Source organism: Drosophila eugracilis, unplaced genomic scaffold, assembly GCF_018153835.1.
Source record: "Drosophila eugracilis isolate 14026-0451.02 unplaced genomic scaffold, ASM1815383v1 contig_534, whole genome shotgun sequence".
NCBI classification, from domain to species: Eukaryota; Metazoa; Arthropoda; class Insecta; order Diptera; family Drosophilidae; genus Drosophila; species Drosophila eugracilis.
The window spans coordinates 205,751-220,809 of NW_024573410.1; the positions used below are offsets into that span (position 1 = coordinate 205,751).

At 40.8% G+C, this 15,059-nt stretch overlaps 3 protein-coding genes across 6 annotated transcripts; 1 reads left to right on the forward strand and 2 right to left on the reverse strand.

Annotated features, from left to right (window-relative positions):
- Nucleotides 1–2,250: 2,250 nt before the first annotated feature.
- On the forward strand, nucleotides 2,251–7,580 carry LOC108111413. 4 transcript variants are annotated; one of them, XM_017220880.2, is made up of 4 exons: nucleotides 2,251–2,451; nucleotides 6,383–6,498; nucleotides 6,551–6,699; nucleotides 6,763–7,580. In XM_017220880.2, the coding sequence occupies exons 2-4, from the start codon at nucleotides 6,400–6,402 to the stop codon at nucleotides 6,887–6,889; spliced, it is 375 nt and encodes a 124-aa protein (XP_017076369.2). In that variant the 5' UTR covers nucleotides 2,251–2,451; nucleotides 6,383–6,399; the 3' UTR covers nucleotides 6,890–7,580. The 4 variants fall into 4 exon arrangements, with proteins under 4 accessions (XP_017076369.2, XP_017076387.2, XP_017076362.2 ...); XM_017220898.2 differs by having other exon boundaries at nucleotides 6,560–6,699; XM_017220873.2 differs by having other exon boundaries at nucleotides 6,760–7,578.
- Nucleotides 7,581–7,803: 223 nt separating this feature from the next.
- On the reverse strand, nucleotides 7,804–8,180 carry LOC108111633. Its single transcript, XM_017221167.2, has one exon. The coding sequence runs from the start codon at nucleotides 8,137–8,139 to the stop codon at nucleotides 7,945–7,947; it is 195 nt and encodes a 64-aa protein (XP_017076656.1). The 5' UTR covers nucleotides 8,140–8,180; the 3' UTR covers nucleotides 7,804–7,944.
- A 3,973-nt stretch (nucleotides 8,181–12,153) lies between these two features.
- LOC108111614 lies at nucleotides 12,154–12,568 on the reverse strand. The gene has a single exon (XM_017221145.2). The coding sequence runs from the start codon at nucleotides 12,549–12,551 to the stop codon at nucleotides 12,219–12,221; it is 333 nt and encodes a 110-aa protein (XP_017076634.2). The 5' UTR covers nucleotides 12,552–12,568; the 3' UTR covers nucleotides 12,154–12,218.
- Nucleotides 12,569–15,059: the final 2,491 nt, after the last annotated feature.

Below are 15,059 nucleotides of genomic sequence, written 5' to 3' on the forward strand. Positions count from 1 at the left end.
ACGGCATTCATAAATAAATTAATTCAAAACACGCTGGCGAATATAAATTCTATATATTCGAGGGTAATTTCAGGTAGACAGGTAATCCTACCTATCCGACCTAATGCTGATTGACACAGCCATAAATCGCAATTCTAACCAAAATCCATCGCATGCCCTCAGTTCGTGTCATTTTGCGATCTATTTTCGGTTGCAATTTCTGCGCGTGCTTGAAGCGGAAGTACAACCTATATTCGCCGATATCTGAATCCTTATCATTGCCAAAATATAAGGGTAAGGGTTTAATGTTTTATGCGATTTGGTATTCTTTTAATTATAGGTTGCCAAATATGCGTATACGTAATATTTTAAGACTCAATTTTTTATGATAATTGTAATGCAAATTACAAGTTATTAAATTGGGCTTCATAAATACCTAAATTAAATGATATTTTATAGATTTAAGTTGTTTTTTTCTTTCTTTTTCTATCCCCCAAGGTAAGATTTTCCTCACTTTATTGCCTTTCCATGCAAATCAACCACTCGAACTTCTGGCAAACTATTCACCGTCGATTGCCAAGTCAAAGTTAATGCATAACATTATCTGCGGGTCAACTGCCTTCCTATAATGAACTGTTAAACCAAACGAAGCGATCGGTTTAAGTGTGCAATGCACGTTTATGGCCTGGCCACCTTGGCTGCGACGTCGAATGGCAAAGTTTTATTGGCCAATAGTGGCCATTAATGAGTTTGTTGGAGCACACATTAATAGACTTTTATGTACATCTAATTGCCTCCGTTAATTGATGGCCCGGCTGGGTTTGACTTCAGCTGCACGAAACAGCAGAAGTTGCCTCCACATAAAAAACATAATAAATCCATAACTATATTTTTCGACTATTAGATACCCGGCAACTGACGAAGCTTATATTATTAAGCAGCTTTACAAGCCAAGAAATTAAGAAATTAAAAGTGCAGTTCGTTGCAATGGGTTTTATAATAAAAAATTATGAAAATTGTTAAAGAAATATATTTTTTTAATATTTTATATTTTTAAAACGAAAGAAGTTGGAGCGGAGTTTTCATTTTACGATTATTTTGACCTTACACTTAACTTGATTTCATTAAAGTTCTTTGTTAGCTTATTATTTATAACTTTCACTGCCGGAAATGCTTAATTTTCCACGAAAGCTATACAACCTCATATTATTCGATTACCACCTATAAATATATATTTTTATGTCTACTTAGCAGCAATCTAACCTTTGCACATGGCGCGATTTTGTTATCGAATGGCCATAAATCAATGGCGGGTGTAAAGCCACTTCGTTGAGCCTACTGTCCAAATGCATTTCGACTCATTCTATACGAGTATGTAATCTCTACGTCATAGATACTGTGCCTCTAAGTATGCAACAGGTTTCGTACGAATCGAGTTAATCGGCAACAGGTGCCGTTATTCGCTGCTACTCACCACGCCACTAAGTGGGTGGGTGCATGTTGGTGGGTGGTCCACGTACTCGCCTAACAGTGTCCATGTCCGTGTGGTGAATTAATAAGTCGCACATTGTTCATACGCCCCATTGTACGGGCAAAGACCATTTGACTGTTGAACTTTTGGTTATGTATGCGAACGAGGGATGCTCTAGGTGACTAAATTATGTAAGGTCAATTACAAATCTCAAGTAGAATTATTTTGATATCCAAATTAATAGATAAATAAAGAATTATCTTATCATTACTTTAAAGACCAAAAAAGTAGGCTATGGTTTTGCTCAAGTGCTTGTGAGCCCAAAACGATATTTGTTGGTAGTTAAAATGAGAGGGTATTTGTAAAAACCCCTCTGTTTCGGCTCTTGTCATCACATTCTCTTCCTAAAACTTCAATTCCTTACTCTATCTTTTAATATTTGAACTAAAAAGTTGTCTTTAAAAGTCCGATAAAGTTACATTTTGCAAGGATCTATGCACCTCATGTACCCTCTTTGTATGCCAGGTACCATAAACAAGTGTTACTCCTGCTGGCTGCAGTGCCGCTTGACATGAGGCATAAAGCTTTGCCTAAGCAGACGCCCCCTAACGTATAAGCCCCCCCAAACCCCTAGGCCGCCCCCTCAGCCTCCATATATTTTTTTGCCCGGCAGCTCGTGCTTCCTGCTGCTGTTGCTGCTGCTTCTGCCGCTGCCGGCGTCGCTGCCTTGGGTGCTGTTTGCTATTTTGTATATAAAGCCCGGTAGCAGGCATGGCCAACATCGAGTTACCAACTTCCCTTCTTGGCGTTCACATCGAGAGCGATACAGAGAGCAACAAGTAAATCCCAAGCCAAAGGATCACTTCAGAGTTGTTTGCAAATCAAGCCATTAGTTCGCGAAACTATCCGTTTGTCAAAGTTCCTGGCGCCAGATTTTCCTAATTTACCGACGCCAATTCAATTGCCGGCGATTCCCATTCACATCCAGTCGCAAAGTATCGGTGAGTATCGAATTCTGTGTTTACCCTGGCCAATTGGCCTTTGGTAATTAATCGAAATGAGCAGTTATGTGTCGCCCAGAATTAATTTGTGGGGGCGGAAATTGTGCCACAGGTGAATTATAGCAGAGCAGAAGAATTATTGCCGGTGATATCATATCATATGGGCTTTGGTTAGGGAAAACTAAAGTTAAGTTACCACTAACTTGATAATGTTATTAAAGGAATATGTTTAGTTTGTCTGTAAAGTTTAAAAATGCTTTTATGTTTGGAATATTTTTTGGGATAGTCAGCAAATACTGATTTTATATGGAAATCCAGCTAATTTGAAGATTTTTTTCGTATAAATTTACTTTCCTACGCTTAAATTCTTGATGTTTATTAAAACAATAGCCTGTTTTCTGAATAATTGAGGCCAATTTGTACGCCTCTGCCTTTGAAATTGACTGAAAGCTGCTCTCCCCAAATTGAGTTCATAAAAGTTCCAGCAAATTGATGGGCCTTTAACAGCATCAAGGAAGGTAACGAAAGGTTGAAAAACTCCCACAATTTTGACGAATATATGCAATTCATAGGCCATATATTACCAGCCCATTTTCTTTTCTTCTCATTTGTTTTTGTTTTGAATATGCCAGTACAGACGAGCATTTCCTTGGGGACTTTTCCAGACCCATCTAATGACAGACCAAAAACAGAGACGAAACTGCTTCCTCTGCTCATTGAAAATTATGTGAATTATTTATGAAGCGTAGGAAAATCAGGCGCACGCCCAAAACATTCACTTCATTTGATTTGGACTCCAATCTCGATTCGAGTTGCTGATAATAAATAACTTCACTTGACTTGGTTTTGGTTTTGGTTTTCCCCGATTCCCGCCGAAACCGCAATCAAATTGCATTTAATATTTATTAGAAAACGCCTACACGGCCATGGTTTGCCAGCGGGTTGAGGGCATCAATGAGGCTGATAATTTTCCCTGGAAATTCGTGGGGCAGAATCTGGCGGAGAAGGGCCAGCAGCTATATTTTTGTTTGTTTGGAAAGCTTCCTACTGTGATAATCATGTTAAATAAACAAAAATAGATATAATTTAAATATTTAACTAGATTGAAGAGGGAAATTGACCTACAGTCTAATGTCTTTAATAATTTGGCAAGGCAAATTTGGTAACAAACCGCAAATTATAACTTAATTAAGTATTTATTTAAGAACTTTCTTCCCACGTTTTGTCTGACAATTTTCCCGTAAACAGGCGAATCTAATTGGGTAAATAACTCTTCCATTCTTAACCGCATTTTCCGCAAATCGGAACGCAACCACAAAAACAGATCCCTTAGTAACTCGATATAACTTCAAGTGTCCCACACCCCCGAGCCACCCTCTCCCAATAGCAAGAAGAAGGAAAATATAAAATACTTTTTGAAACGTATTTGAAGATGTCTGAAGTTTCCAGTTTTCGGTGACTGACTGACGTAATTTTAATTTGCTCCCTCGAAAGTATCACATGACCAGATAAATCACATGGCCAAGGACACGGCCATCGTCCTGCCGCCTCCTGTCAGACGCACACACATTAATGAAGCCCACGCCAGGTCCTTCGGGCAAATATTTGGTCTTGGCTAATTTTAAAGTTCCGTTATGGCCGCGAGCGGAAAATGTGACGAAAAAATAAACGGAACTCAAAGTGGAACCGGAATTAAGCCGCCCGGATTAGGCAGGATACGGGGACAGAGTCTGAAATGTCACCTGAAAATTGCATTTTTCTTTTTTTTTCCCTCTTTCAACTTTACCTTTTTTTGTTTCAGTACTTGCAACTCTTGCGCTGCGGCGGCGAGATTAAATTTCCAATTAACATTCGAGCATTATTTATCGGTGGCAATAAATGTGTCCTGATTATGTTTGGCTTTGCCTTTGGCTTCGGCTTTAGGGTCCGCCGGCGGTTGCCCCTCTGCTCTCTGCCCTTGGTCTTTTTATTATTCCATTTGATCTAGCCAAAGCTCGAGGAGAGGGTGGGGCAGAAATTAGCCTACCAGTCATTAGTTTTTATTTATCACCCACTAGCTAGCTAGCTGCTTAATCTAACAAATATTTTATGAGCTGCGGGGCATTATAATTATCTCTGTCTGGCAATGTTCCCTTTAAAAGTGTTTTAAGAGTTTCGCATGCACTTTCGGTTATAACAACAGGGAAATGTACCCATATGTGAGTTGGACTTTGACCCAATCAAAATCAATGTTTTTATGGCAGGAAGTTAAGTGCCCTTTGAGAGATAGCAATATACATTCCATGTTAAACTGGTTAAACTGCACATTTTTGCCCCCGTTCAATGACAATTTCTTAGATTTTTTTAAAAACAAGCAGTTAATTTGCAATTCAGATTTTTCAAATCATAACAACAACCTAACCTTCATCGTCCAATGCATTCACATTACCAGCTGCTGTTTGAAATTTAAGAAGGAGCAGCTCCTTTTTACAGGACAAACTAGAGCGGTAGCTACATGTGACAGCATTATGAGCTGCAGCAAGCAAATGAGACAAGTCATTAACATTTACGGCCCACATCGTTGAGGTCCTTTTTATGCCACTCCAGCGGATTCTGGCCGTCGTTTACCTGTTGCATGCTGATGATGATACTGAAAGTCATTTGATGACCTCATTTTCCACGTCTAAACGAACGTATCCCGGGGATTTATGTTCCCTGCTGCTGTTTCTATATTCATGTCCTGCGGGTGAGGTTTTCCTTTTGATTTCACACCACTTCTATGGCCAATGATGTCATAATTTATGTAATTTATGCCATTAGTTGCTGATTGTAATTGCATACATAACAAATTTCAGTTAACTGATGTCTATATGGTTTATATGTTTATTAATTTCGTACGTAATAAGGGTAATTTTTTATGTTGATTAAGATTAAAAGTACCAAAAATGATTCCTTATAAGCAAATCAAACCGATTTCCATATCAAACATTACTTGTTGGAAAGAAAAACTTTTGTTTTTGACCAAGTTTATGTTATTCTTCACATTTGTTTGTCAACCTGTGACCTTCTAAGCCCTTGAACAGCTTACTTTATAACCTTTCACCCTTGCCACTTAGGCAAACGTTACGAAAGTGCCCATGAAGGTTACTCAATAAGTACATACAAAGGGAACCCATATCAACTCGAATCACGTTTTTTGTCAGCTTCTGATGAAATCAATTAAAGTTTGGCCAACAAGGCTGGAAGGCCATCTGTCCAGGCCATTGTGTGGCTGCCACACGTTGCACCATCGACATTGTATTACGGATGCAATATGTAAGTGACTGCTGCTGTTGTTGCAGCTCTATATCCGTTTTTAATTGCGGAAATGCACTTAAGCCGGGCTAAGGTGAAAACCAGGAGTCTGAGGCGGACTCTGAAACTGCCTCTTGCCCTCCTGCTGCTCCTCAGAAATGCTCGTCACGTTTGTGGCAACAAGTGTTCTGTTTCACTCCAACTCTGCCGCTTTGTTACGGGTCCTTGGTCCACCGCTCTCCACTGACGCAAATAATAAAATAATAAATATGGCCATAAAAACAGTTTCACTGAAATCTGACCTTTAATTAAAAATGCGGCTAACTGAACTGTCTGCCACTTTTTCCCCCTTTTTTTTGCCGCTTTGCCCCCTTGACAGCTCTTTGAGGCAAGGAATTAGCCGGGGACACCGTCAGGGGCTTTTCCTTTGAAGTTGCGCAAACATTTGCATTAATTGTCATATAAAAAAGTGAGTAACTATCTAGCCATTGAATAACTTATATTAATTGGCTTAGATTTAAAGGACTTGCTATTAAATTCTGTTTTTTTAAGCTACCAAAAAGTGATCTTTAACAGCGATTTTTTGACTTTTAGCATTGCAAAATGGCTTGAGTCTTATTTTTAAGCAATCTTCAAATATTTAAAATTATATTTTCAGTCCAAAAGCCCTTAAAAATGATGAAATTCGTGCAGATATTGTTATGCTACGGCCTGCTCCTGACCCTGCTTTTTGCCTTCAGCGAGGCTCGCCCCTCGGCAGGTGAAACAGGACCGGTGAGTAAAACCAAAAAATTAAAGGCACAAAAAACCAAGCTTAATGGCTTAGTCTTTTAAGGACTCCGATGGACTCGATGGCCAGGAGATTGAGGACGTGCGAGGCGCCTACGGAGGAGCCTATGACATGCCAGCCCAGGCCATCTATCCCAACATACCAATGGACCGACTGCAGATGCTCTTTGCTCAGTACAGGCCAAAGTAAGGATAAACAGCTTTACAGAAGGTTATTAATTAACAATAATTATTTAATTTAAATAGCAGCTACAGTGCCTATTTGAGGAGTCCCACCTATGGCAATGTGAACGAACTTTACAGGCTGCCGGAGAGCAAACGTCAGGTTAGATACCGGCAGTGCTACTTCAATCCCATCTCCTGCTTTAGGAAGTAAGTCCCTGACCGGAGAGGAGGACTAACCCACGTAGCTCTTGGATAATTTAACCATTCAAGCATTTCAACAAACCAAAAAAATAGGCCAAAAATGAAGTTTAGCATAATGGATCAGCAAACAAACAATTTAACGCAAATATTTAGTGCAATTAAACTAAAGCTAAGACTCAACTATATCCATATATATACCGATATATATATAACGTATCTATTTAAATGTCTAAAAATGAATGCAAAAACGTTCCATTGTAGTTACCAAAAAAATAAATTATAAATTTATTTCAATGTTAGCACAAAAGTCACAAATTTTAATATTTCGTTTCTTGATTTACGCTTTGCATATGGTGTGGTAAAATAAAGTTAAATGCTTCCTAAAGCTAATCACATAAATTCAGAATAAATTCCAAGTAAATGTTTGCTTTTGTAAATTTAAGTGTCCCCCAGCTCTTGTATGATACAAAATATTATAAAGAATAAAAACCAGAGGAATGCAATTTTGGTGTCGTTTAATAACCGTAAAAAACTATACATGTAAAATACAGTTCTAAAATAAAGTTATTGGTATATAAAATATATAATAAATAAATGCGCCCAAGTGTTAAATTGAAGGTTTTTATACTCTTTAAGGGATGGCTTAATTTATTATCTATTATAATATTTAAAAATTTGACTGGAAGGTTCTAGCAACTAAAACAAATTTCGACTTTTTGCTAAAAAGTTTTATTTTCATATTTAAACATATTTAAAATTATTGATATACATTTTTATTAAAGTAAATTCTTAAATTAAATCTAAAAACATGTATTTTGAATTATATTTTATAATTTTTTTTTTATTTATTTTTAGTTATCAAAAATAGTAAAATGACTTAAGGAAGTATATTTCAACTTTTCAGGAAATGACTTTGATCCTAGCTTACATTTTTATGTTGCCTCTGAGGCTGTATCCTTTACTTTTCCACCGAGTTTTCCACAGAATGAGTTCTGAATTCTTATCACTGATTTTTCGCTTGTTTTCCTTCTCGTTTATCATATCACATTTTCCAGTTTCTTCTTCTCAGATCTTCAAACGTCTCTTTTCCAAATATTTAGACTGACACTTGCCGCCTCGTCGTTCCATTTTGATGACCAGTCGATCCGGAGTGGATATCTTATAGCCTTGGCAGCGGCGGTAGCGCTCCTCGATCTTCAGGGATGTGGCCACCATGAAAATGGAGAAGACCAAGGCGATTAGATAGCGTACTATTAGCATATTGTGACAAATGCTTCGAGCAATCGAGACTGTTTGGGTCCTCGGCTGTAGTGCTTCTTTTTATAGCTTGAGGTCCTCGGGATATTGGTTACCTGTCCTTCGAGAGTGTTCCCTGAAAAAGATTCCAAGAGCGTTGATGGATTGGGATTAGGACGCAGTTTTATGGCCGCGACTCGCCAATAAACCAATCCGCTGGCTAATCCATTCGGTCATTTCCACTTCCTCTTCGCGGATACCTCTCGATCCTTTGCCAATTCCCTGATGAAATGGAGGCTTTACAAAAAGGGAAAACTAATTGCCTCGACTGATGATGAGTGGAAGTTCCAAGAAGGAGTCACTTACCACTCGACCTACCTGATGGGACAGCACGTTTATGATCCACCTCTCTAGCTCGCTCTCTCTCTCTCTTTCTATCTATCTCTATCGCGCCTCACTTTTTCTGCCATTAGACATTTTAATTGTTAATTTTTGCAAAACGAAGTTTCTTCGGTTAAGAGGAGGGGGAGAAATTTAAATAATGGCCAAGCTGCAGGCAGCAGCAGCAAGAATCCAGGAATCCAATGGCTACCTGCATTTATTATCTGGCCAACTCCACCCCGCCCGTTGATCTACTCGGCCGGAGTGCCATCAACGTGAAAACAAGTGGCAACAATTTTCTATAAATTGCATTTGTGCAAAATTAAGTTCAATCTTGGCCGAGTCGCGAACCAGTAGCTGTATCTCTTCGGCCTCAGCATCCGCTCGAGTCGCCCAAGTGCCCCGCTACCGATCCCGATCCCATTCCCGATCCTCCCTTTCCTCCTTCTGTCCCCATCTGGTCTTTCGCTGCTGGAGTAGCCAAACTCCATTAACTTTGCAATTGGCCACCATAACTCGTCCGTCGGTCGACCGTCGCCCGTTGCCCGTTGCCGTCACCTTGCCGCCCATTTGGCCGCCGCATTCACATCCACCACAGCCTTTGCCTCTGTCTGCCTGCCTCCACATTCATCTACATCCACATCCACATCCCACAGAGCACCAAGCCGAGGTCCATTCCATTCCAGTTCAGTCCCGGCCCCATCGCTTGTTAGTTTTTGCGCCAGATCGTTTATAATAATTCGTATGCGAGTCATGTCATGCCCCTAAAGTGTATCTGCAACCGCGCAGTCGCAGCCGCGACAGCAGCAGCGCAGCAGTCCAGTTGCCTCTGGCTGCGCCTGCGCAGTCGTCGCGCTTGCCGCGCATATCTGTATCTAGTTGGTGGCTCCAAATAAAGGTGAGTACGTGACACGACCTGGGGGGATCTTAAAATTTGTAAACTCAATAAAGTAAAGTAAAGTTTCAAGATTTTTGGGGGTAATTTTCAGGAAAAACTATACAAATTTAAAGTCCGCATTTTTTTTAAGTTTTGTTCCAAATCCGTTTCAGCCATCTTCCACTCACGAACCACGCTCTCATCTCTGGCCGATGGAGTGGCAAGTCTTGGGATCGCCTTGCTCTCGCTTGTCCCGATCTGGTCAACTATGCAACCGGTGACTCGAACTTGACTTCACCTGGCTTGATCTCGCGCCCGTTTCTTTCTCGCATAGCTTTGGGTCGCCACCAGTTGGCTCTTTCTCCATCTCTTCGGTGATCTTTAGGCCCCCTGATCTCCTCCAGCTCTCGCTGTCATACCACTTTATCCGCGGCGCTTTGTGCTGGTTTTGTTCTATTGGTAAAAGGAAGTTAGAAAAATGCTCTGGATTCAGGGGGCCTTTGGTCCGGGGCCTTAAGTGAATTGTGCTGGATACCAGCTGGGCTGGGATGGAATCTCGGGAGGGGATATGAACTTGGATTTGTTCTGGCTTAATGTCAGGAGACTCGGCAGGTAAAGGATATTGACTGGAGTTGGCAACAGTGAAAGTTTGAAAATTTATGTCTGACTATCATTGGTGACTCACCTTAAGTCTTTGAATTTAGATTTAATAAAACAAAATATTTAATTTCTTATATATTTTATTTATTTTTGACTTTAAGAAGGCTTAGCATTAAAGAGAAGAAACTTTTTTAAATGTTTTTTATAGCCAACTTCAGTTTGCTTCTCCTTTTTCCAATACATCTTAGTCTAAAATTAAATGCTAACCAAATATGTCCATCCATCAGAAAGCACTTTTGTCACTGATTTAATTTTTGGTTAGATGAGGATTCAATCCATGGACAATCGAGGCTTTTGGGGTTTCTCTCAAAAGGCCAGTAACAACCAGAGAAATATGAAATTTCAGGCAACTTTAACATTCAATGTGATGCTGAACTGCTAAAATAATAATATATAAATTCAATTAATATTTAATAAAAACATTCATAATTATAGTTTTTCTACTATGTAAAAAATCATAATTTTTTTATAATTGCCAAGCTTTTAGTATTCAAATTGTATACTTTTAGTTCCCAAATAATTTTGAAAGAATATAATAAACTTAAAATACAGTTTTCCAACGTGCTATGCCATTGCCTTGCGCACTGCCAACGTAACCGGTAGTCGGTAGCCTAAGCCACTTGGCCGTGGCCTAAACCATGGCCATCGCCGGCATCGTCGTCACCATGTCGTCTTGGACAATGTTGCTATGTTGCTCTTATTTCAGAACATGACCAGCGTCCAATGGGAGGCCACGGAGGAATGCCTTAATTCAGGAATTTAATGAAAAATGCTCTATGAAGCGTTGCAGCAAATTAAAAACAGAAGGAAAAAAGGCTGAAAACTGAGGCAGCAGCCGGGAAAAGTTGAGTGCACAGAAGCCATCGTCGAGGAGTGGAGGGAATGGGAACAAAAAGGTTAAAATTAAAATCTGCGCTCACTTGTTCTTCTTAGTTAAGCACTTTTTTTTGGTATACCCTGTAAATATAGATTTGATAGGGTGAACTGGTGATGGGACTAAAGCTAAGATAAAGGTTTCAGTTACTAAAAATGATTACATGGAGAATATAAATATAGAAATATATAGAAATACGTTTAAAAAATGTAATGGGATTTTTACTCATTTTAACACCTTTTGTAAGACATTGCTTTTCTAGGGTATGCCCGGGGACTCGATCCACCTCATCCTGCCTGGGGGCTTCTGTTTCCTTTTTTTTAGTTGCTTGGATTTCAATCCGAGCGAGATCCGCTGGCGAATCGGCGGTGGCTGTGAGAGCGGTGTGAGATCGGTGGCAGGTGATGCCGATGCCGTTCAACTTTGAGGTTGAGTGGCTCTTGATGCGACCGAGACCGACCAAAGTTGACCAGTTCCCCTGGCCAGTATATATATATAGTCGATGTGAGTGTGTGTGAAGTTGTTGCTACTCCGCGTTGAGCGTTGTAAATTACATTTTCCAAATGCTTTTGCCATGTCGAACCAAAAAGCCATGTACATATGTGGCATAAAGGAGCGGCCTGGCCGTGGCTACTTGGCCTGTGTGTGCTTCCGTTTTGATTTGGAACACTTGTTGCCTCCAATGTTGTCCGCATCCATCGGACCGCACTCTGCCTCTGGCCTTATAGATTTGTCCTCCGGCCAGAACGACAACCAGAAACATTCATTCCTTGGGGATATGGCCACTCACAGATACACACGCCAACCCGATGTTCCTACATGGATTCCTACATGGCATTTGGGATGCTCCTCCGCGATTCTTTATATTTTTTTTCTCCTTTTTTTTTGACCACTCTCCACGCTGCGTATTTAAGCGTTTTGTTGTTGGCCTTTGGATTGGGAGGCTGCCGTTGATTATGTTGTTGTAGTTTGTTCAGATTGTTGTTGATTTGAGTGTTGATTGTTGTTAGCGAAATGGGCTCGTCCCTCCAAGCTGTTGGCTTCGATTAGCTGAATGGCAGATCTGGTGGAGATCGCTGGGAAAGAGGCTGCCGTAGGAAGAAAAAATCTAATACAAGTGTCCCTCTATCGTGGGATAAAATATGAAACAAATTTAGTTTTACGATTTTTTATTTTATATCTTATTTTATTTTTTTATTTTACAATACAACTTTTAGCTTTTTATAAAAAGAAATTGTCAGAATAAAAATTAAATTTAATTTAATTCCTTCACATAGGCAGGTCTAAGTTAAGCAGATTTCAGAGAGAAATCTAAAATAAGGATGCTGATTCCAGGACATCGTATTTGGACAGCGGCTGGACATCATTTCCAAAGTAGTTTGCCCCACCAAAAGTCATCCCTGGCATTGACATTTTGTGGAAATAATCGTTGAAGGGACTTGGACTCCGCCTCCCGTTGAACTCCCTCTTGTGTGGCCTCCTGATGGGTGATATCTGGTCCATAATTTCGTTGCTCATCCTCCTCTCCGCTGGCAAGTATGTGACCTCGTTGTACTTGGAAGACCTCGACCTAGGTCGTGCCAAAGCAATGAGAATCAAACAGGCAATGACCAGAATAACGAGGGCAACTCTCGAACTCGACATCTTGACTGCTTGGCAATTTGGCTTGGAATGTGCTGATGGAAGTTTGGACAAGGTGAATTTATAGCGATGGAAATAGATCACAGGTAGACATTGCTGACCAGCCTTAAGTATTTTATAATGAGGCCATGTGTTCGGTTTACCAGGTTTTACCTATATTTTATGACCAACAAATGTCTGGAAGTCTGTTAAGGTATGATTTTGGGATATAACCTTTTAGCTGGAAGTAAGATTGTTAAATAAATTTCGAAATCTTTAAATAAAAAATATAAAAAAAGTAATTTTAATTAAAGTAAAAAAAAATTTTATGTAATTGCCAAGTTTATTGAATTGGCTTAAAGGCTGCCGGCTATTTAGATAAACGCTCCCGCAGAGTAAGTACTTCGAAATCCATCAAAACCCACAATATCTTTGGCCATTCCACTCGAGGCCATCACTTAACCCATCCACCTCATCAATCTCGGACATTTGGCTAACTATCTGACTATCCGCCATGCGGTTCCTCAGGTCTTTTTCTGCTCTTTTGGAAGTCTTCTGAAGTCACTTAGAGTCGGCGACTGCACTCCACTCAAGGCATCAAGATCAGGCTGGGATTGGATGCGATGCCATTTCATGTTAATCAAACAACGAAATCCATCAACAGGTGACACACACCGCCAAGTGGGCGGCTGGTGGTGGGCTGGCGGGCGGAAAGGGGGTGGTGGGCAGCCGCGACATCCACCAGACATGTCAGTGCGATAATGGTGCTACTTCTCCTCCAGCAAGTGGACACAATATGAGTGTGTGTGTGTGTGTGTGTGTGAGAGTATCTAAAACAACTTCATTCACAAAAATCGGACTAACAAAAAAGAAGAACAGAAGCAAAGTAGCAGAGCATCTGCAAAAAGGAAGCTGGGCCATTAAAAATATCTTGTGGATGCCACGGCCGGGCAGATAGCAGCAGCCATAAGATGCATCCAAGGCAGAGGCAGAGGCCACTTGGTAGCATCATCATCATCATCATCATTGGTTTTAGCCGCGACTTTAGCTCCGGGAGCTGCAGCCATGAAAGCACCATCAGCGGGGGCGGTGACGTGGCGGACGGGGTGGGACAGGTCGCTGGCTTGGTCGGTTGCCGGGCATCATCGACAGCCAGGGGGCGGCCAAGGTATAGCCAAGAAACATACGCCTAATGCCACAGTCATCGACATCCGCCATTTAGCTAATTAACCCATTGGGGTGCGGTTTATGTTAATCGAATATAAATTCATTCTGAAAACTTAAGTTTTCTTTTTTCTTTAAAATGTTAAAATAAATCTCTTTTATAATTTGTAATTTAAATCAAAATAGAAAATAAATCAAATCGGCACTAGAGGGTTAATCGATCTCCCATCAGTTAGCTTTTCTCCCTGCAATCGTTTATCTCCTTCTCGCTCCCACTTTTCTTGGCTTCTGACGCGGCTGCTTCAGCTCCTGCTGCTGCTGCTGCTGCTGTTGCGGCTGCGCAGTCGCAACTGTCTACATTTGTCGGCCTGCCTTCTCTTTTCCACCTTCCTGCTGCCACTAGTACCTCTGCCTCGCCATGTTCGTCTTGTTCTTCTTCAGTCGATTGGATGTCCAGCTTTCAATTTGCAACATAAAGCATCTTCATCGTGGGCCGCATGAATGGGCAAGTGACTGGAAAGCTGGGAGAGAGGGAGTGTGCAAGAGGATTGGGTGTGGGCTGGGAGCTGGTTCTCCACCTCTTCTGGCACAGCCCCTCCTCCGATGATCCGGCAATCCAGCAATCCGGCATTGACGGTAGGCACTCAGGCGTGCCCTGGCGGTAGTCGCTGACCTTTATTGATTGCTGTTTGACCTCGCCAGCCATTGTGGCTGTTGCTGTTTTCGCTGTTACTGTTGCATCTCCTAACCATTTGTACTTAGCCGATCGTTGGCATAGATTGCACTTAGCTTGCACATAGCAGAGGTGGGGGTTGGGGGTAGTGAAGCAGCAGTGGGCGGATGGGGAGCGGTACACGCCCACTAGCATCGCCGCTTTGTCGTTTTGCTTTCTGGCTTTTTGTGCAGCCTTCATTGCTGCTCATGCACTTAAAACTAAAGTTCATTCTTTTATAAAGTGTTACTAAAATAATAAATAGACTTTAGACTTTTTAGTTTCTTTATTATATTATAACTTAAGTTATATTTAGGGATATTTTCCGTTAATAGCCTGCCACATTTCTCTCTCTCTGCTGCCAATGATACTCTTGTTGATGTTGATCTCTCGCTCCTTTTCTTGGGGCTTCGATTTTTTAGTGTTTTCTTCGTTTTTTTTATCTTTCTTATTTTTAGCTTCCTTTTTGATGTGTCTTTGTTGTTGCTGGCGGGGCAGTTGCCGAAGGTCGACGTCAGTCGTGTCCGTCGGTCGTCATTGACGCCTTTCCTTGTACTTAGTCTTCCATTTGCCATGCAAAAACAAAAGACAGACCCAGACCCAGGGCAACAATAAACAAGCTAACAAGGAAACTGATAAATGCGACTATTAGATAC

Coding starts and splice junctions, on each gene's coding strand:
- LOC108111614 (XM_017221145.2), bottom strand. CDS start 12,551: ATGTCGAGTTCGAGAGTTGCCCTCGTTATTCTGGTCATTGCCTGTTTG.
- LOC108111413 (XM_017220873.2), top strand. CDS start 6,400: ATGATGAAATTCGTGCAGATATTGTTATGCTACGGCCTGCTCCTGACC. Junction 6,499..6,550: donor CGGCAGGTGAAACAGGACCG/GTGAGTAAAACC, acceptor TTAATGGCTTAG/TCTTTTAAGGACTCCGATGG. Junction 6,700..6,759: donor TTTGCTCAGTACAGGCCAAA/GTAAGGATAAAC, acceptor TAATTTAAATAG/CAGCTACAGTGCCTATTTGA.
- LOC108111633 (XM_017221167.2), bottom strand. CDS start 8,139: ATGCTAATAGTACGCTATCTAATCGCCTTGGTCTTCTCCATTTTCATG.